Below are 17,147 nucleotides of genomic sequence, written 5' to 3'. Positions count from 1 at the left end.
GAGTGCCGTGGTTTTAAGCAACACAGGATTGGGGTGACACGACTTGATTACTTCGAACTAACAAATACATGGATTATGTCGCACATGGCCTACAAAAGAAAAGTCGTTGTCAACAAAGGGAGACAAGCAGGAGCTATCAAAATCCTCGTACGTGGAAACATTTTACACATCGAACAAAAAATCTTCATTTTCATCGTGTTTCAACAAATCAGCTTTCAAACTTATAACATCTAGTTCATCCTCGGTTTTCGTATTGATGGATTTGGTAGCGACAACCTGGCGACGGTATGATAGTGGGCCCGTAGTAGTGGATGGCTTCGACGCTCCAGGCCGACCACGGACTGGGGGTAAGGCAGACTTATGAGTTGAGGCAGACGTGGCTGGTCTGCGTACAGGAACGGCCTTGGGTTTGACTGTAACATCGCCCGAGAGTTTGGAAGGGCTACGCCCCATCGCCATCACAGGTTTGAGAGCAGTGCGGGTGTTGTGGGTTGAGACAGAGGCTACTCGAGTGCGGGAGTTTGGGCGAATGACAGAAGATGATGTATTAGGGCGGGTAGTAGAGGTAGGGGGTATGTGGGTGGTTCTAGGGACTGGGACAGGCTTTGATGAATTGCGCATTGTGGATTGAGTAGTGCGTGTCGGAGGTGGGTTCTTCTTTCGGGAGGCATCAAAGGGGTCATCATCCTCTATATATCAAACCGTATGGATGTCAGTTTCGGTAAGGAGGTGTGTGGGTATGAATATATACCGAGCTCGGGAAGAGGAATCATGTTCCAAGGTATGGGAGCAATGTCTTCCGCCCTCGGAGCGATTTCAGGTGGCGGCTGTGGCTCGTCAAGCACGAGGTTCCGTGAGAAGCCCATTAGCACCTTTCCAACTTCTCTGTAATCCGGAAGCTGAAAATCCAACGGCGGTTGATAAGGTAGATCTAGGATATCCATCGTGAGGCCGCGTTGAAAGAAGCTGGCGAACCAACATACCAAGTGTGTTGGGTGGCATGTATTCAACTTCATCGTAGTCTTCTTTGACCTCCAGCACCCTCGGGGGGGCAACAGGAGCAGCTATTTCTACCTCATCGTCGCTGAGATCCCAATGGTGTTTCGTGTTCAAAGGCGTCTCGAATTTTTGGGATTGTTTGGGTAAACGTATATGTTTCCGGGTAGAGCTAGGTATTTGCGGAGAATCTGGGGTTTCGGACAAGTCTCTATTAAAAGGAGTCTGTGTATGAATGGACACGACGCGATTTGGAAACGGCGTCTTATCGAGGAAGGGTCGCGAGATGGTATTGAGCTGTATAGGTGGGTCACCCTTGCCCGCTCGAGGAACGTCTTTGAGCTGAATATCGCCTTCTGCAGGATAATGGAAAGTTACTAGATCATCAACGTGGAGATTGTAATACTTACTGATACTCTTGGACTGGAGGGGTGTCTGGGGAATACTGGCCTTCAAGTTTCCTTTCCCGAGCGTAGTTGGTGCATTTCGAATGGCGTTTTCATTTTGGAGACCTCTTGCTGGTGTTTTGGCTCCAAATCGCTGAGTACCTTCCCCATTGCGGGAAATCGGTCGTGAATTGAGCATGTCGAGGTGAAGCGAAGTAGTTAGGCATCACGAGGACGCGAGGACTCATGTGATGGACAATGAACCGAATTAGAAAATTTTATCTGAATTTAGAATTTGACATCCAATGCGGAGCAATAAAGCGACGGCGCATTAATTCGACTGGCGTGGTTCACACCCTATTTGTCTGGCCATTACCCACCCATTTTTTGGTGAGCAAACTCAGTACTTTTCTAACTAAAGAAATCATAATGACCTCGCTCAAGGCAGCCGGGAGAAGTGGGCTTTCGCTTGAAACATTCATTTCCCATCCCAACAGAAATGAGGGACCTCAAGGCTCTCGGGCTGCTATCCATCATTGCATACATCCCTTTGCTAGTCAGTTCTCAAAGCTGTGAGAACTATGGATTCCAAAGCCAGTCGTCTTGTTCGTGCCCAACTGGTTTCGGTGGATCAACCTGTTCAGAAATCGCCTGTGGTGGGACGCTATTCCAAGGCACGCAACGCCCACTGACCCGTACGACCTCCGGACTCGCGAATATCACAGCATCTGGATGTCGATGTGAAGGGGGATGGGGTGGGACTGCTTGTAATGTTTGCCAGACTGCCAATGCGTGCCAAAGTGCATTTTCATCCGTTTCGTCGGGTCTCACTCCAAGTACCGGGCCTGCTGGAATAAGTACGAACACGACGATGGTTTGCAATCAGACCCCAAAGGTTTGGGCTTCCAGTCAGATGAGTTGCAGGGTTGAGGTGCGTGCTTCTCTTGATTTCTCGTGCAAGAATAATTGACATGATTCCTAGAATCCGACTCTCAAAGCTATCTTTCCCGGTGCTTCATCCCTGAACATCATCCGTACCGCCGATCCATCTCTCAGTCCCTTACCCAATGTTACCTCGTTTGGCTCCTCTGGCACGATATATGCACAACTATTCTACGACGGCCAGGAACAGTTCTATTGCCATGCCGACTCCTGTACACAATCACTCGACAAAAGCGGTGCTGGCTCGGCCAACTGGAACTGCCAGAATCTTCAGTGCACATGCAAAACCAATGCCGCGTTCTGTGGCGGGGTGCCAGCTTCGAATCTCACCACGATCCTCAATGGTTTGAGTGGCACCGTGGCCATCGAGTGCGGTGCCATCGATGGCTCCAGTAACCAGGCATCTTGTGCGTTCAAACAGAACACTATACAACAGGTCTTTGGTTCAAATGGTTTGACATTGAATGGCTGTTCTTTCGGCGAGTGCGTTCGGCAGAATGTGATTGACAACAATGCTGCCGTCTCGAATTCCACCTCAACTGATTCTGCTGGAGGCTCCGCTCTAAGTGGCGGTGTCATCGCGGGGCTGGCTGTAGTTGGAGGCCTGCTCCTCATAGCCCTGCTGTTCCTTTTGTTTGGTCTTTTCACTCAACGAAGAGCACGACGCGCAGGGTATAGCAGCCCTGATGGGGGAGGCATTGCGGTGGAATGGAACAACGTCAGCTACGCCATTCCTAACCGTCAGGGATGGTTCAAACGCAAAAATTCCGAGTCTGTTAACAGTGACAAGGTCGTGTTAGACGCAGTATCTGGTCGCGTATTACCGGGCCAGATGATGGCCATCTTGGGCCCCAGTGGTATGTTTGCCTCTGTTTCTGATCCAATGCATTTACTCAAAAATTTCTTCCATTTCCAGGCGCCGGAAAAACTTCACTAGTTGAGATTCTAGCTGGAAAACAAAAGTCCGGTGTGATGACTGGACAAGTGTCGTTCCCATCTCGTAGCTCTTCTGCGGCCTCTAAACCTCGAATCGGATTTGTTCCGCAGCAAGATGTCCTTCCTCCTACACTTACGGTCTACGAGGCTCTTCTCTTCGCTGCAAGGCTTCGACTTCCCGAGGGTCTATCCGATGTGGAAAAACAAGAACGAGTTGAGATACTCATGGAAAAACTTGGCATTTCACAAATAAGGAACACTCGCATCGGTTATGGAGCCGATGCCAGTGGGAGTCGATCAAGAGGTATCAGTGGTGGTGAGATGAGGCGGGTCAGTATTGGTTTGGAACTGATAGCAAGTCCGGATATCTTGATACTCGATGAGCCTACATCAGGTATGTTTCACCTTACAGATATTCAAACATTCGCTTACTCGGATTGTCGTAGGGTTGGATTCCGTTTCAGCTTGGAGGGTGGCTAATGTCTTGCGCTCAATTGCTCATGATCCTTCAAATCCAACTGCTGTCATCGCTTCCATACACCAGCCCAGGTAGGCGTTATCCAGATATCTCAACGACTTTGAGTTGATCATGAGCCTAGTTCTCAACTATACCAGTCGTTTGATACTATTCTTGTCCTTGCACATGGGCACACTTTGTACGGTGGTCCGGGCGGACTTTCCCCTATCGACTACCTTGCGAACTCCGATGAGGGTGTTCCACATTACCAGCAAGGATATAACGTAGCAGATTACCTTTTAGAGGTAGCGAGTGATCCTCCCCTTGGGTTATTACAACACAAGAAGGAACAACAGCAGTGCGAGAGCCTCGAAAACGGACCCGGACATCCCAACAACGACAAACTTGAGGTTGTGGATGAGAAGTCCACAAATGGACTCGCAAAGGAAGGATCACATGTGGCTTTGGTCGATGGGGGAGCAAAACTTTCTCGTTCGAAGTACAGCACGACATTTTTGACCCAATTGCAATACCTCTCTGGACGGGAATGGAAGATACTTCGGAGGTGGGCTTTTCCCTTCAATGTCATTGGCTTTCTCGCTGACGTCTTAATCAGGGACAAGACCTTGTTCTTCACGCATGTAGTCGTCGCTTCGGTACTTGGTGTCTTCTGTGGCGGATTGTACTTCCACACAGACACTAGCATAGCTGGATTCCAATCGAGAGTCGGATGTCTATTTTTCCTGGTGCGTTATCTTAAGAATCACTTTACTTTTTATTGATTCAATCCAACTAACTAGGGTGCACTCATTGCCTTTTCTTCTTTGAGCGCTCTCTACAACATCGTCGAGATACGACCTCTATTTCTTCGTGAACGTTCGAGTCTATATTACAGGTTGGTCGTATCAAGTCATAACCGAGTGGTGTTTCTGAAGCATTGCTAGTCCTACGGCATGGCTACTCTCTCGCTTTCTATTCGATGTCATACCGCTGCGCATCATCCCCACGATTATTGTCTCGACTATGTTCGTCTTGGTCCACTTTCCAAGTGTTGCTTCATCTAATCACTTCTCGTCAGAACGTACTGGATGGCAGGTTTAGCTCATGAAGCCGCGAACTACTTCAAGTTCCTGTTCATCTTGGTTCTGTATACCTTGGCCATGACCCTCTTTGTGTGTTTCCTTTCCGTTCTTCTTTTGCAGTCCTCCTAACTCCAGAACTTAGAACTTCCTCCTCGGTACTCTATTTCACAACGGAGGCATAGCAATATTACTCTCTGCTTTGACCGCTCTCTATCAGATGACCTACGCTGGGTTCTTTGTCCATCTGAATTCCATTCCACCGGTGCTACGATGGCTTCAATGGCTATGCCCGTTGAAATACTCCCTCGAAGCGCTGGCGGTCAATGAGGTCGGCTCAGGGTTGATGATTCAGGATACCCTTCAAGGTGTCCCAGTCAATGTCTCCGCGAGCCTGATTATGAACTTGGCGAGTTCTTAACTTCCGAACTCAGAATACTGCGATTGACCACTTCTTTCCCCATCCCATTCTAGTTGTTTGGCTTCGGGTCGAATAATTACTATCGTGACGTCCTTGTCCTTTTCGCCTTCATAGCTGGCTTTGGGTTAAGTGTCATTGGTGTTGTGTGGCTGAAGGTTCGGGAACGGCGGTGAAACGTAAGTGGTGTAGTCTCTATTTTGTGGTCGTTCTTGGGGCTCTCGGACTTGTTTCTATTCCTGTAAAATACTTGACTTGTTGATATTTATCCTGTTTCCCTCTCATTTTTTCTCGTTGACCTCCGCATGCTCATGGCTACTACCAGGCCATCAGCCCATCAGCCCAACTGGCTCAGACTGATAATTGAAACCATTCGTTGGTGTGGTTGATCGCCATTCCGGTGAATGCCAGTTCCATGTCTCCCAGGCTTCTCACTCAATGACATTAACTGCACGTGCTTCTTTCGCAGAGCCATTGGACTGTCAGAAACTGGTTAGATCATCCAGATTGTCCTATACGGTGTCGATGATGACCTTGCTTCCGTTAAAGATGTGGATGGGTAGTTACGGTTGCATTATGAGCTTTCCTCTGATGCATTTCTGAGGGAAAAACGTAGGGCATTCTGTATTTTACTGAATAAGTACATTGCGTCATGTCCGTGGTAGTCCGTGGTGTGTACAAAGGGTCCCAAAAGTAAAAGATGAAGGTTTGACCTACACAACAAGTGAGTCCTTGCTAACAACGATTGATGAAGAGAAGAACAGTAAAACATACCACTTAAAGTCCACAGTCAGATGGGGAGAGACGCGTTGATTGAACGTCAATTGTTCCAAGAGCAACAGCTTGACCACCGGTCAAATCATCCATCGCTCGTTGTGCGACATTAAACCCAGTACCGGCGTGGTCGATAGCGACGACATTGATGCTCCTTGTCACTCCTTGCGAATTGGTGTAGGTGACACGGAAGCATGCACCGCAGTTGGGAGAGTCGAATCCAGCAATAACATCCGCCGCACCGATATGGGGGAAGCCAGGTACTGAACCAAATGTAGGGAATCGACTAGCGAGCCCATTGACGCCATTAGAACAGGCAACTATGTTCATGGATCCATTGGCATCGTCATAGTGGTTGTCGTACCGGAGCTGGACGGCACCAATATAGGTAGGTAGAGCAACGAGCAAGGCAGGAAAGAGGGTAAAAGACAACTTCATGGTGCTCAAGTACTAGACGAGGTCGACGAGGCAAAGCGGAATTCGCTGGGGGAACGAGAGGATTTGCTATTGGTATTTATACCTGGCAAACACGCTAAGTAAAAGCAAGGGCCAGTGGCAGTTGTCAAATTCGCGGACCGAGATGTTTGGATTTGAGAATCGCAGGAAGGCAAGAAAAGGCCGCTATTCGTGAATTTGGGATCAGGCGGACTCGTATATCAGGGGAACGAAGTAATCCCATGTCCATTTCCATCGACAACAGCCTTCAAAAAGAGCACGTGGAAGGGACGGAAATCGGTTCCAGAGTTCGAATTCCTCGTAAAAGTACGAAGATATAGTCGAGTCCGCGCATTCCCAATACCGGATATGCAGTATACTTGGCGTTTGTAAATGCCTCAATGCTTGCGAAGGCTAACGAGTTCGGATGTGGAGGATCTGAGCCCTATTCACCCACTTCTTCGCCAACGAGTGACGACTTGGTCTTGTATGGAATCTCGATCCATGAATGTTGGGCTTTGCATTCCTTGGACTGCTTTAGGCATCCAGAGCATCTCCAGACTCAATCAATCTGCGGTCTATATCAACTTGGAATGTTCCAGTCAGCTGGTCGGAAAACTTATAAATGTGGATATAGCGAACTGACCTACTACGTCCTCGAGTCTTTCAGCTTCTTGATCTTCCCAGATACGTCAAATCCATCGAATCTAAATAACTCCCGATTTATCGAAGGAGGTCATGACATGCGCTGACAACAAAAATCGTTTGTGAATAGCAGTTGGGAACTTGGGGAGAAGTGGACTGGAGTACTTGCAACTGGAGGAGTAAGTCGACCGCGTGGCTTACGTCACCCAACGGAACTTCCGTCCGGTCGTCGTCTTTGCTTCCAACGCCTCTCTTGCTCTAGGCTCTAGGCTCTTTCCCAAGCGCTGACCTTCCAAAACCAAGGCTGGTAGGACTTGAATCTTGAATACTTCAACATTGACTACCTCAAGAAGCGCATGCTTCTGGTACTACGGGTACGAACGACAACTTCGCGTTGACTCTGGATTTTCGGACACTCTTTGCCTTCATTCTTACCGTTCTATTCATAATAGGCTTCTCTGATGACCTCTCTAACCCACTTTTCTAATATTGTCGTTGTCTGAATCACCAGCTACCTCTTCTCAACTTCTCAAATACACGCGTCAATTTTCTGGCTTTCCCAAAACATGTCAAGAAAGTCCGATATAGAACGCACTTCTTCTGATATTCCTGTTCACTTGTGCATGTGATCTAACTCGGTCGAGCGAAAGCGGCGTATTCAGACCTTCCTGGCTTGTCATGACGCAAGTTTCCAAAGCTATAGTGACGGCTTGCCATTTGAATAACCATTCCAATCCTTTAAAATGGCTTGTATCTCAATCGTACTCATAACTGTCGCCAGTTCTCAACCTAGGTGGAGCATCAGCAAAGATGAAGTTCATCTCTCTTCTCAACTCGCTCGCTCTTGCCACCGCTACTCTTGCCGTGGACGTTGCATGGGATAGCGCGTACGACAATCCCAACGGCGCTCTGACGACTGTCGCTTGCTCCACCGGTGCGAACGGTCTCATAACCCGCTTCAACTTCCAAAAGTTCAGCGACATCCCCTCCTTCCCCTTCATTGGTGGTGCTCCGAATATTCTGGGTTTTGACTCGCCCGCTTGTGGTGCATGTTGGGAAATCTCGTACACCAACGAGACCGGAATCACCAAAACAGTCCACTTCACTGGTATCGATGTTGGTGGAACCAATTTCGTTACTGGACAAGGAGCTCTTAACCAGTTGACCAATGGACGAGCCGTCGAACTCGGCATCGCTCCTGTGACCGCCACTGCAGTGGGTGCATCGGCCTGTGGTCTGCCAGCGTGAGATTCATAGCTAACGGTAAGCATGGTCAAGTTTAGCCTTGAGTCAGGTGGAGGGAACTAACTTCCTCTCTTACAGTCATATATGGGAAACACGGACCTTTTACCATAGCTTTAAACGAACATCTGGACATTCTAGTCTCGAGTCGAATGCGAACTTCTTTCGGTTGCTTTGAGTGGGGCTTGAGGTCAATCTTTTTGTTATAATAGTATTCTGCTCGAGCCTTCTGAACGTAATAGTACTGCTCCACTATCCATGAGGAGGATTGTATTGAGACCGAAGGCTGTCACTTCCCAGCAGTAGGGTATCGAAGCGCAAGCTGTTTAACGTCGGGACCGAGTGAGATCGCGAGTCAAAGATCCAACCACATGAAAAACGGGATTCTCTTTTCCACATGAAGTTGACAGGCTACACAATTGTTCATGAAATCCAGGTAATGTTGCGGTCTTTGCGCGTTCTTGAGTGCTTTGCGGGCAGAAAATGCTTACTGAGAAGTTCCGCTTCCATAAATTTGAATCATATGGAAAGGGGTCTTAAAGCGGGCTATTGAAACGGCAAACCTCAAGGGGACTGAAGTACTAACAAGTACGGTGAAGCCGTTGGTCATCACATGATCGCGTCTTTTCATTCATCTTCGGGAACAGAACTCCCTTTCAACCGACAAACGACGACCAACTCATGAGCAAACGTGCTGTATCAGAAAATCAATCTCATTTTAATGTCGAAACAGCTCACACATACGACGAACATCCTTTACACATCGAGATGGCCAGGAGGTCTGAGAATCAGTCGCTACACCATCGAAAAGGGATAATGAACGGTCAATAGAATCGCAAAGGCTCTTGTCGATGCCTATCCATGGGATGAGGAGGGAACCACGGTTTTGGATTATGCGTGTGGTACTGGTGCGATTGCTTTACTGCGATTCTATCGCTTTGGTTCGTTTCTCTGAACCCACATAGGTCTGAACTCGCGACAAATTCTTCCATATGTGATGTCCATCACAGGAGTTGATATCAGTCAGGCTATGGTCGATAAATATAACGACCGGGCAGATAAGCAGGGCATCTCTCCTGCAGAAATGAAAGCCATATGCATAGATTTGGAGGGAAAACCGGGGGAACTAGGCGACTCTGAATTCGATGTTGCTGTGGTGAGCAGTCCGTCTATGGATCTGATTTTTCTGATCATCAAGTGATAATCTTATCCGTCGTTCCATTCTGTAGTGCTGTATGTCCTATCACCACTTCGTCAACCCAGCCCAAATAACGAAGACACTTGCATACTTTCTCAAACCAGGAGGCTATTTATTCGTCGCCGATATCGAGAGCACGCCGGATCGAGATGAGATCATACCGGAATCTTCAAACCACGTCGTAGTTCACAAATATGGGTTTTCTCGTGAGGAGATCCAATCCTTTTTCGACAATGCGAACTTGGGTTCTTTCCAGTTCTCTTGTGCCACGCGCGCCCAGAAGAACGGACGGGATATTAATGTGTTTCTGGCTCAAGGGATAAAAGTGACCGCGTAGCAATCTGCAGCCGAAGGATTGCTCAGCTTGTCACCAGTAAAGAAGACCCAGTACTCCAATCCAACTATGTACACCTACGATGCATATGCACCTGCATTCTTTTTCTGTAATCTATCTACAATCAGCTCAAATTCTCAGCAACGCACTCGTGGGCCATCAGCGTTGGTAACCAAGTCTTCACGAGGTGACTAGTCATCCACCAGTCTACTAACGTTGTCCATAGACAACATAGTGAAATGGGAACCTCGTGTATCCGTCCGATTGGGATATGTTAGATTTAATCTCGTATGCCATGCTTGGCTGGCGTGCACGCGTGCACGTCCTGCGTTCGCCTTCCGTTCCGGCAATTCCGACTCTGGGACCACCGTGTAAACTATCATACATCATCTATCTATCTATCTGTTCCAATGTCATGCTCATCATTTTAACGATGGTCATTTTGCAGTGCCGAAAAATGAACTGTCGAGTGGGGTAGTCCAGTAAATCAGATATATTTCGATGGGCCAAGATAATTAACCATCAACCAGATGATGGACGCGTCAATGATGCCTTAGTGGGCAGGCCGCGGTCTGCAGAAAAGCCAGTACGCTTGATATAGATGTGATCGATTGAAAGGTGCACCGGAATACTACATGACTATGATACAACACACGGTAGATATCGTTAAATTAAGCTACCCCATCAAGATTTCAGCTCAAAGCTGGGTTGTTCTCCGCGAAGTATTCGTGGTTGTCAGCGTTGTCGATAGCCTGAGTCGGGTTGCTCTCTGCAAGGGCACGAGCACCAGATTGTCCGTAAACATGATCATCAGTACCAGCAATTTGGGTGAAGTGGGAGGACTCGTGGATAAGGGTTCCACCCTGAAGTCAGAGAAGAAAAAAGGTTTATTTGAGAAACGAATGTCGTGTACGAGAAAATAGAACTCTTGCCTTAGAGTCAGTGCCTGACAGGGGAGCCTCCCAGAAGACAGGGCAAAGGTGAATAACTCCGAATTCATTGAGATTCACAAACGCGTAGGTGCCAGCCTCATTGCAACTACAGTCATAGGTATTGCCAGTGAAAGAGTATCCCTTGATGTTGGTGTAATGGCTGGCGACTGTGGTGTGGTGAGCGGCGGTGAATGTACCGAACCACTCAACGAATCGGGGAGTGGAGGAAGTGTGCGAGTTGACGTAACTAGTGAAGGGAGGTTTAGGATATCGACGGTCGTAGATCAAAAGATAAAACTACCTGCTGGCCGCATTGGCATAGCTCGCAGCCTGGTTTGCAGCAGATGCTACCTGAGATTGCTCGCTAGAAGAACAAGACCTGTAAACCTCCCTCTTAGTAGGGGGAGGGGCAACAGCTAATCGTCCAGTCAACGAGGAAGTGAAAGGGGCTTCATGAGCGGCTTGGAGTTCCTTGATCTCGTTGGTAGTGGGGTCGACATGGAGGAAGAGGTTGTTAGCCTGAACGTCATAGGTTCCCTCTCCAGGACGAGTGAAATTGTAGGCCGCAGACACTGGCGGTAATGAGAATGGTATCGACAAGGAAGGAACGGGGTAACTCACGATCGTGCTCCAGTTGAAGGGATTCTCCGGGCGCGAGAATGACGAAAGCGTCGTTGATGTTGTTCTTGACGACGTATTCCGGGACAAACTTGACTTTGGCGCCGATGAAGGAGGGGGATGCACCTTCAGCGTTGCTGATAGCGAAGCTGTTGGTAGGGATTGACGAGAGAATCGTTCGAGGGTCCTTCAACAACTTCAAGGGCTCATTACCGCTGTTGACCAGAGAGGCCGTGACCTTGAAGTTCTCAACTCCAGCGAAGCTGTTGGCGCCTGTTCTATTACTTAGCTTTAGCCAATGTAAGAAAAGAAAAACCACCCACCAGAAGCACTAGAGACGGCGAGGGAAAGTCCTGGAGCAGCCGCGACGGAGATGGCGGACAAGCACAGGCCGATTAAAGCAGAGCGAAGCGTTGAGGAGAACTGCATGATAACTACCGGTGAAAAGCCGAGTGAGAGAGGTCTGGAAATCTGAAGAGGCCACTTGCGAATCTCATCCTTTTAAACGAGATGAAAGGGCGCAACCAGTGCCTATTGAAGACACTAGAAGCTATTCAGTGTAACCATACTTTGCACGGTTGAGCAACCATGAGCCAATTCTTGTGATAAAGGTTGCTACATGTGTACGAAGGACATGTGCTCATCTGCCCAATTCAGTCGATTTGGGCGACGCATGTTACGATTTTCTGTCGGTTGATAGAGATAAAAGCTCGCATCCTCTTGTGCTATATATAACAGCTGCACAATGTGAGATCCTGTTCTGAGGATTCAGTTAGAGTGCCCCAAAATGGTCAATCATTAGGTTAAGTCCACCAAAATGACATAACTTCACAGGATTACACGCGCGCCTCCTTATGGGTAGTACAGATGACCTGTGGCTTCGATGGCCAGGCTGTGGAAGCCAATTGAGCTGATCAGATCTTGTGAGAATACAAGGTCGATTTCGGTGATACCATCTGTAAAGGTAACAATCCATATTGTTGCTGGCATAGGTTTAGTAAAAACTACAATGTGGTGAATCCAGATGGCGAGGTCTATTCGGTTTCGAGTCGATAAAAGAAGCCAATGGCTCAGCAAGCTGCGCCCATCCAAATCCCGTCGTAAGGTCCTATATCATCATGCGGAAGTAAGTCAGTAGGCGGTTTTGATGGGCGGATGGAAGCTTACCGGAGTGGTCCTTCACATTCCTCCCGAAGATGCCGACGGCTCCAGCACTGCACTCTTTGCTAGGATTATCGTGACCTGGACACGAAATCCATGCATCATCTTCTCTGATATGCAACTCTCCGTTACAATGATGGAAACCCAAGGTTTGGGCAGGCATGACGGGAACCGGATCTTTCCTATTCCGATGATCAGCAAATTTTCTGGTCTAAAGCAAGAGTCGACAGCTCACTTGTTAGTGATATGATAGAGAGAAATCGTAGAGTGCTGATCGATATAGCGTGCGAATGCGTCGTTACCCACCTAACGATAGCGCATATATCAGGTTTATTCAAGTTGATCGAGATGAAACCAACCCTCGGCATACCATACCCAACCATTGTAATCTTCGTCGTGGGTGCAAGGTGAAGAGCGAGATACAATGAGTCAAGCAGTGCTAAAGCACCTCCAAGTGAGTGCCCAACGACGGCTACACTTGCCTGTGGGTGATGCATCAAGGTAGTGGTGACAGCTTGGAGGATGTTTTCTGCAGTTTTTGCGTGTTCCTCTTTGAATCCTAGATGAACTTTGATAGACCATGGAATATCAGGGAAATATTTCGATCGCAATGGTACTGGGAGGAAGATCGCGTCGGTTATGATAGCTTGGCTGCAATTGAAAGAAGGGTCAAACGAAATCTTATCCAGAAATTCGAGCGATTCCTCACATCCTGGAACGGTCGGTGCCTTGGTGTCCTATGACGACAGTATTGAGACTTGCATCGAACCCAACATACCAGAATTGCACAGCAGCTCCATCCCCTCCCGCATCAACTACTTCGAATGTTGGATTGGCTCTGCAGTCCTCTACAATCGATTCTTCAGGAGTAGGAAAGACCACTATGCGACCTCAACGACATACCTCCACATGTCCAGTTCTTTATTTGCTGAGAGGGACAGTACGCTGCACTGGCATAATGTGTAAACGGCCTGAAGCAGGCCACCTGTTTGTCTGAAAGAATAGAGTTTTGGTTTCGTATGGGCGACGCGAGGACATGACCGAGACTGAAGAGAGAGACGAGGAGAACGAGCGTGTTGAAAGGAATGTGAGGATTGTAATTTGATTCGCCCATTAGATGACAAGTGGAGAAGACAAAGGATTGAGCGAAGGTACTCCCAAATCGCCCTTGGGCCAATTCTTCGATCGTCTCATCGTCAACAGTGGTCATCGCTAGTTAAGGCGAGCTCTCCGGGTCGACAGATGCCATGGTAGAAAGATAATACGCTCTGGTAAACGTAAATCAATCGTTCTGAAGTTGAATGGTCCGACTGCACTTTGTCATATATTGAAACATCTACATTGTGAGGCCAGGCCTGGGGTCCAGGATGGTGGTTGCAACTGGTGAAACGCGGGCAGTCACAGCCACGAGTTTTGTGACACTCTCAGTTTGATATCCACCAAGTTACATTTTGTCAAATGGGAACATACGTTCGTACATGGGTAACTCCATCGAAGTCTTCGAGTTAGGGGTCATTTTCGTTTTCTCCGGACTGCACCCGCCCCCTTAATGAAGCGTCGCTTAAAGTATGTCACTGAGAAAGGGAAAGGCTAAAGAGCGAATAACTATGCTTGTCCTTGGTCTCATTTCCGGAGGTAAAAAGGTCTCCGTCATGCATTTCTTACCCGAAGCTTTGTCCCCGATCGAAAGCGAAGGAGCGACCTTGCAGGAACATACTACGGTGGCACCATGATGATCACTCCAGCATGTCTAAAGCACGGTATATAGAGGCAATATCCGTCGAAGAATACATCTGTCATGTATAGGCAGCTTTACTTGCTATTACTGGGAGAGGCACCGGTATAGATCTTCTTCAAACTGTCCCACACCAAATTCGGACTTTGAGCAGCATCGATGCCGTGCCAGAGTCCACAGTTTTTGTAGTACTCTGCCACAGGACCGGTTTGAGAGTGGTATACGCCGAGACGCTTGCGTAATGCCTCAACGTTATCGTCCGAACGTTGGATTAGTGATTCTCCGGTCACGTCGTCCTTCATGGGGACTTTAGGAGGGCTTATGGGAGAAAAAGTTTGAGCGTTTTCGAAACAAGAAGCAAAATGTAAGACGGGTAGAAAAAGTGGTTGGATAAGCCTTTAAACGAGGCACGATGCCACGGCAGTGGTGCAAACATGTCTGGAACGGAGTAGGTGCCAACGGTTACATGTCGAGAAGCGGAAAAAACCGGGAATGAATAATTGCGAGCGAATTCAACTCACTTGAATTCCTTGTGGTACGTTCTTCCAGAGGCGGGATGAATTAACCTTCCAGTAATCCTCGAAATGAGCAGCTGGTCGTCAATCAGTAGTTGCACGACAGAGTCCAGTTTCTCCTTTCGTGACTCCAACATGCCATCCAATCTCTGCGCTTGAGGAACTGTTCTTGGGAATCCGTCAAGGACGAAACTGTCGAAGAACGCGTAAGTTGGTCAATGTAGGACGTTGAGTACGACGAAGACCTCGCACCCATTCTTGCAAGCCTTGTTGTTTTCCAGTTGTTCTTTAATTATACCGACCATGATTTCATCCGAGACAAGACCTCCTGCGTCCATGATCTTCTTCGCCTCGACACCTAGAGGGGTCTTTTGAGCCACCTGCTCTCTCAGCATGTCACCCGTTGCGAGATGACATACGCAATACTCGTCGCGTATCCGTGGGGCTTGGGTTCCTTTACCTACAGAGAGAAAAGATCAACCATCCAAGCCGAGAAAGGAAGAAAAAACAAAGACACTCTACGAACCAGCACCGGGAGGCCCAATAAGAATAGTCCTTAGCTGTTGGAGAGGGGAAGGCGCAGGTGTCTTTGTTTTCGCCTCCAAGCTCTTAATCTTCTCGTTGAGCTGGCTGACGAGAGATTTGAGATATTCGAGTTCTTCCGGTGCGCCCATGGTCTAGATGCAGACGAGACGTAGGTCCGTGATACAGTGGTCGAAGTGTTCCGATTCGAAAGCTCAAGGCCATAAACTTTTCACTCGGCCGACCGAACAAAAGTTCCCACGCATTCGGGCGCGCCGCAGGAGGCGGCGTTACTCATGGATCAATTCGGAGCTCTCGTATTACTGTATTTACAGCCTACCTTCAGTTAGCGTCTACATATACAGCATCATGAGGCACGAAATTCATCCTAACGGCAAAGTTACTGGAAGGACAGAACTTTTAGGTAGAGCGGTTCGGAGTCTCGAAGTGATCACATTGGACATAGATCGAGAGGGTCGTCTCCTCCCTTGCCATGGGAACACATTTCAGGATTCTGGACATGCGTTAGTAGGTGAATATTACTGAACGAAAATTCCGAACCTCGTGCTGCGGTAAACTCAAGACTTACTTACATCCCCGACTGAAATAGGATGTCAACCTTTTTGACTCGGAAAGATGTATGGGGTTCCTTACTCAAGACGTCAACACCGGGATAGACGAGGTCGTGAGGAAAGACCAAGATCTTGTTGCGAGACGTCAAAACAAACCCGTGCCCGAATGCGGAACACCTGGTGATCGACTCGACACAGGCGCGGACTAAATTGAGGAGACCAGTACTGATTGATAGACCATAGTTAGCTTATTTGAGTGTAGGACTCAATCCGAAAAAACAAGGACTTACTTTCAATTCTTTATTTTATCGGAGGTATTGACAGTGAGGCCAACCTCAGACGTTTGAACAACACTGCCTGTTGATGTTTACGAGGCTCTGGTTCGCGTATACTAGAATAATGACACCATGAATCAACTCACTCAAGGTGCATGCAAAGCCGCCAGCCGTTGGCTATGAACCGTTGAACACAGACCATCGTACGAAGGACCATGAAGGGGATGTTCCTCTTGACGGTTGCAACTTTGACAATCAATTGACCATAACGTATCGCGTATTACTTTGAGTCCATTAAAGATGACTACATCAAAAAAAAGCTCGACGTTACTCACATAGACACCATTGCCAGCATCAGCGGCGAGACGTCAGTCACCCACTCTCCGGAAAGTTGTTTTCCTGTTTCCTTGGTCGCTGATCAATGATGATATGACCACGATAACATGTGTTCGACTTGGACTTGTAGGGAAGGGTTTCGCCAAGTTGAGAGATCAGGATTTCATGAACCGTAACGCTAATATATGTCGCAGCCACCTATGTGCATTGCGGGTGGTGGTTATGAGTGCCACTGATATCTATTGGTAGTGTAAGTCTTTGGAGCGACGATGCTACCACGCACAGCACCTTTAGAAGCCGACCATCACTTTGATAGCTATCGAAGTAAAACCAAGTCTGCAACGCGAGTAACGCCCAGAGGGAGGTTTCCGAACACCGTTCCCGACAACGCCCATCCTGGTATTATTGGGCAATTCCGAATCGATGTCAGAGAGAGAGAGAGAGAGAGAACACCGACCCAGAATGTAACAACTGGTGGCATAGTTGGCTCACTAATGTGTAGAAGGTGTACAACCAAGAGAGCTGGATAAGTCACTGTAGTCCGATTCGGCTGAGTGCGAGGAGATGCCTCATCTTTAAGCCAGTTGGCGAGGTCGGTGATCGTGTTTGGTGCCTTTCCTATCACTTATAGCAGACACT

General features: G+C 48.1%; 8 protein-coding genes across 9 annotated transcripts; 3 read left to right on the top strand and 5 right to left on the bottom strand.

Annotated features, from left to right (window-relative positions):
• Nucleotides 1-28: 28 nt before the first annotated feature.
• E1B28_002376 (uncharacterized protein) lies at nt 29-1,603 on the bottom strand. The gene is made up of 5 exons (XM_043159293.1): nt 1,407-1,603; nt 984-1,352; nt 752-931; nt 152-689; nt 29-89 (listed from the first exon to the last, which is right to left on the bottom strand). The coding sequence occupies exons 1-4, from the start codon at nt 1,579-1,581 to the stop codon at nt 163-165; spliced, it is 1,251 nt and encodes a 416-aa protein (XP_043002893.1). The 5' UTR covers nt 1,582-1,603; the 3' UTR covers nt 29-89; nt 152-162.
• An 81-nt stretch (nt 1,604-1,684) lies between these two features.
• E1B28_002375 (uncharacterized protein) lies at nt 1,685-5,514 on the top strand. The gene is made up of 12 exons (XM_043159292.1): nt 1,685-1,772; nt 1,827-2,313; nt 2,365-3,181; nt 3,241-3,654; nt 3,707-3,809; nt 3,860-4,282; nt 4,334-4,463; nt 4,518-4,612; nt 4,662-4,742; nt 4,796-4,889; nt 4,942-5,205; nt 5,271-5,514. The coding sequence occupies exons 2-12, from the start codon at nt 1,882-1,884 to the stop codon at nt 5,388-5,390; spliced, it is 2,973 nt and encodes a 990-aa protein (XP_043002892.1). The 5' UTR covers nt 1,685-1,772; nt 1,827-1,881; the 3' UTR covers nt 5,391-5,514.
• Nucleotides 5,515-5,991: 477 nt separating this feature from the next.
• On the bottom strand, nt 5,992-6,426 carry E1B28_002374 (uncharacterized protein; the record flags this gene model as incomplete). The annotated part of the gene is made up of 1 exon (XM_043159291.1): nt 5,992-6,426. One exon carries the CDS (start codon nt 6,424-6,426, stop codon nt 5,992-5,994), a length of 435 nt encoding a protein of 144 aa, XP_043002891.1.
• A 1,452-nt stretch (nt 6,427-7,878) lies between these two features.
• On the top strand, nt 7,879-8,316 carry E1B28_002373 (uncharacterized protein; the record flags this gene model as incomplete). The annotated part of the gene is made up of 1 exon (XM_043159290.1): nt 7,879-8,316. One exon carries the CDS (start codon nt 7,879-7,881, stop codon nt 8,314-8,316), a length of 438 nt encoding a protein of 145 aa, XP_043002890.1.
• Nucleotides 8,317-8,950: 634 nt separating this feature from the next.
• E1B28_002372 (uncharacterized protein) lies at nt 8,951-9,961 on the top strand. Of its 2 annotated transcripts, XM_043159289.1 has the most exons (4): nt 8,951-9,089; nt 9,142-9,218; nt 9,276-9,466; nt 9,540-9,961. In XM_043159289.1, exons 1-4 carry the CDS (start codon nt 8,992-8,994, stop codon nt 9,843-9,845), a joined length of 672 nt encoding a protein of 223 aa, XP_043002889.1. In that variant the 5' UTR covers nt 8,951-8,991; the 3' UTR covers nt 9,846-9,961. The 2 variants fall into 2 exon arrangements, with proteins under 2 accessions (XP_043002889.1, XP_043002888.1); XM_043159288.1 differs by having other exon boundaries at nt 8,951-9,218.
• Nucleotides 9,962-10,447: 486 nt separating this feature from the next.
• On the bottom strand, nt 10,448-12,008 carry E1B28_002371 (uncharacterized protein). Its single transcript, XM_043159287.1, has 5 exons — nt 11,716-12,008; nt 11,396-11,665; nt 11,076-11,346; nt 10,775-11,021; nt 10,448-10,705 (listed from the first exon to the last, which is right to left on the bottom strand). The coding sequence occupies exons 1-5, from the start codon at nt 11,819-11,821 to the stop codon at nt 10,535-10,537; spliced, it is 1,065 nt and encodes a 354-aa protein (XP_043002887.1). The 5' UTR covers nt 11,822-12,008; the 3' UTR covers nt 10,448-10,534.
• A 137-nt stretch (nt 12,009-12,145) lies between these two features.
• Nucleotides 12,146-13,947, bottom strand: E1B28_002370 (uncharacterized protein). The gene is made up of 6 exons (XM_043159286.1): nt 13,457-13,947; nt 13,263-13,401; nt 12,913-13,204; nt 12,789-12,859; nt 12,560-12,735; nt 12,146-12,500 (listed from the first exon to the last, which is right to left on the bottom strand). The coding sequence occupies exons 1-6, from the start codon at nt 13,761-13,763 to the stop codon at nt 12,463-12,465; spliced, it is 1,023 nt and encodes a 340-aa protein (XP_043002886.1). The 5' UTR covers nt 13,764-13,947; the 3' UTR covers nt 12,146-12,462.
• A 347-nt stretch (nt 13,948-14,294) lies between these two features.
• Nucleotides 14,295-15,531, bottom strand: ADK1 (Adenylate kinase). The gene is made up of 4 exons (XM_043159285.1): nt 15,330-15,531; nt 15,056-15,263; nt 14,810-14,995; nt 14,295-14,606 (listed from the first exon to the last, which is right to left on the bottom strand). The coding sequence occupies exons 1-4, from the start codon at nt 15,475-15,477 to the stop codon at nt 14,366-14,368; spliced, it is 783 nt and encodes a 260-aa protein (XP_043002885.1). The 5' UTR covers nt 15,478-15,531; the 3' UTR covers nt 14,295-14,365.
• Nucleotides 15,532-17,147: the final 1,616 nt, after the last annotated feature.

This window comes from Marasmius oreades, chromosome 10 (assembly GCF_018924745.1).
Source record: "Marasmius oreades isolate 03SP1 chromosome 10, whole genome shotgun sequence".
Lineage (NCBI taxonomy): Eukaryota > Fungi > Basidiomycota > Agaricomycetes > Agaricales > Marasmiaceae > Marasmius > Marasmius oreades.
Note: the sequence above shows the minus strand (reverse complement) of the source record. Positions and strands in the feature narration are given on the sequence as shown.

Coding starts and splice junctions, on each gene's coding strand:
- E1B28_002376 (XM_043159293.1), bottom strand. CDS start 1,581: ATGCTCAATTCACGACCGATTTCCCGCAATGGGGAAGGTACTCAGCGA. Junction 1,353..1,406: donor CCTCCAGTCCAAGAGTATCA/GTAAGTATTACA, acceptor ATTATCCTGCAG/AAGGCGATATTCAGCTCAAA. Junction 932..983: donor CATGCCACCCAACACACTTG/GTATGTTGGTTC, acceptor TGGATATCCTAG/ATCTACCTTATCAACCGCCG.
- E1B28_002375 (XM_043159292.1), top strand. CDS start 1,882: ATGAGGGACCTCAAGGCTCTCGGGCTGCTATCCATCATTGCATACATC. Junction 3,810..3,859: donor GCTTCCATACACCAGCCCAG/GTAGGCGTTATC, acceptor TCATGAGCCTAG/TTCTCAACTATACCAGTCGT. Junction 4,283..4,333: donor GAATGGAAGATACTTCGGAG/GTGGGCTTTTCC, acceptor CGTCTTAATCAG/GGACAAGACCTTGTTCTTCA.
- E1B28_002372 (XM_043159289.1), top strand. CDS start 8,992: ATGAGCAAACGTGCTGTATCAGAAAATCAATCTCATTTTAATGTCGAA. Junction 9,090..9,141: donor CACATCGAGATGGCCAGGAG/GTCTGAGAATCA, acceptor AACGGTCAATAG/AATCGCAAAGGCTCTTGTCG. Junction 9,219..9,275: donor GGATTATGCGTGTGGTACTG/GTGCGATTGCTT, acceptor GAACCCACATAG/GTCTGAACTCGCGACAAATT.
- E1B28_002371 (XM_043159287.1), bottom strand. CDS start 11,821: ATGCAGTTCTCCTCAACGCTTCGCTCTGCTTTAATCGGCCTGTGCTTG. Junction 11,347..11,395: donor CCTTCAACTGGAGCACGATC/GTGAGTTACCCC, acceptor CATTACCGCCAG/TGTCTGCGGCCTACAATTTC. Junction 10,706..10,774: donor TGTCAGGCACTGACTCTAAG/GCAAGAGTTCTA, acceptor CTCTGACTTCAG/GGTGGAACCCTTATCCACGA.
- E1B28_002370 (XM_043159286.1), bottom strand. CDS start 13,763: ATGACCACTGTTGACGATGAGACGATCGAAGAATTGGCCCAAGGGCGA. Junction 13,402..13,456: donor AAAGAACTGGACATGTGGAG/GTATGTCGTTGA, acceptor AATCGATTGTAG/AGGACTGCAGAGCCAATCCA. Junction 12,860..12,912: donor TTGGGTATGGTATGCCGAGG/GTTGGTTTCATC, acceptor CGCTATCGTTAG/GTGGGTAACGACGCATTCGC.
- ADK1 (XM_043159285.1), bottom strand. CDS start 15,477: ATGGGCGCACCGGAAGAACTCGAATATCTCAAATCTCTCGTCAGCCAG. Junction 15,264..15,329: donor TATTGGGCCTCCCGGTGCTG/GTTCGTAGAGTG, acceptor TTCTCTCTGTAG/GTAAAGGAACCCAAGCCCCA. Junction 14,607..14,809: donor ACGTACCACAAGGAATTCAA/GTGAGTTGAATT, acceptor TTCTCCCATAAG/CCCTCCTAAAGTCCCCATGA.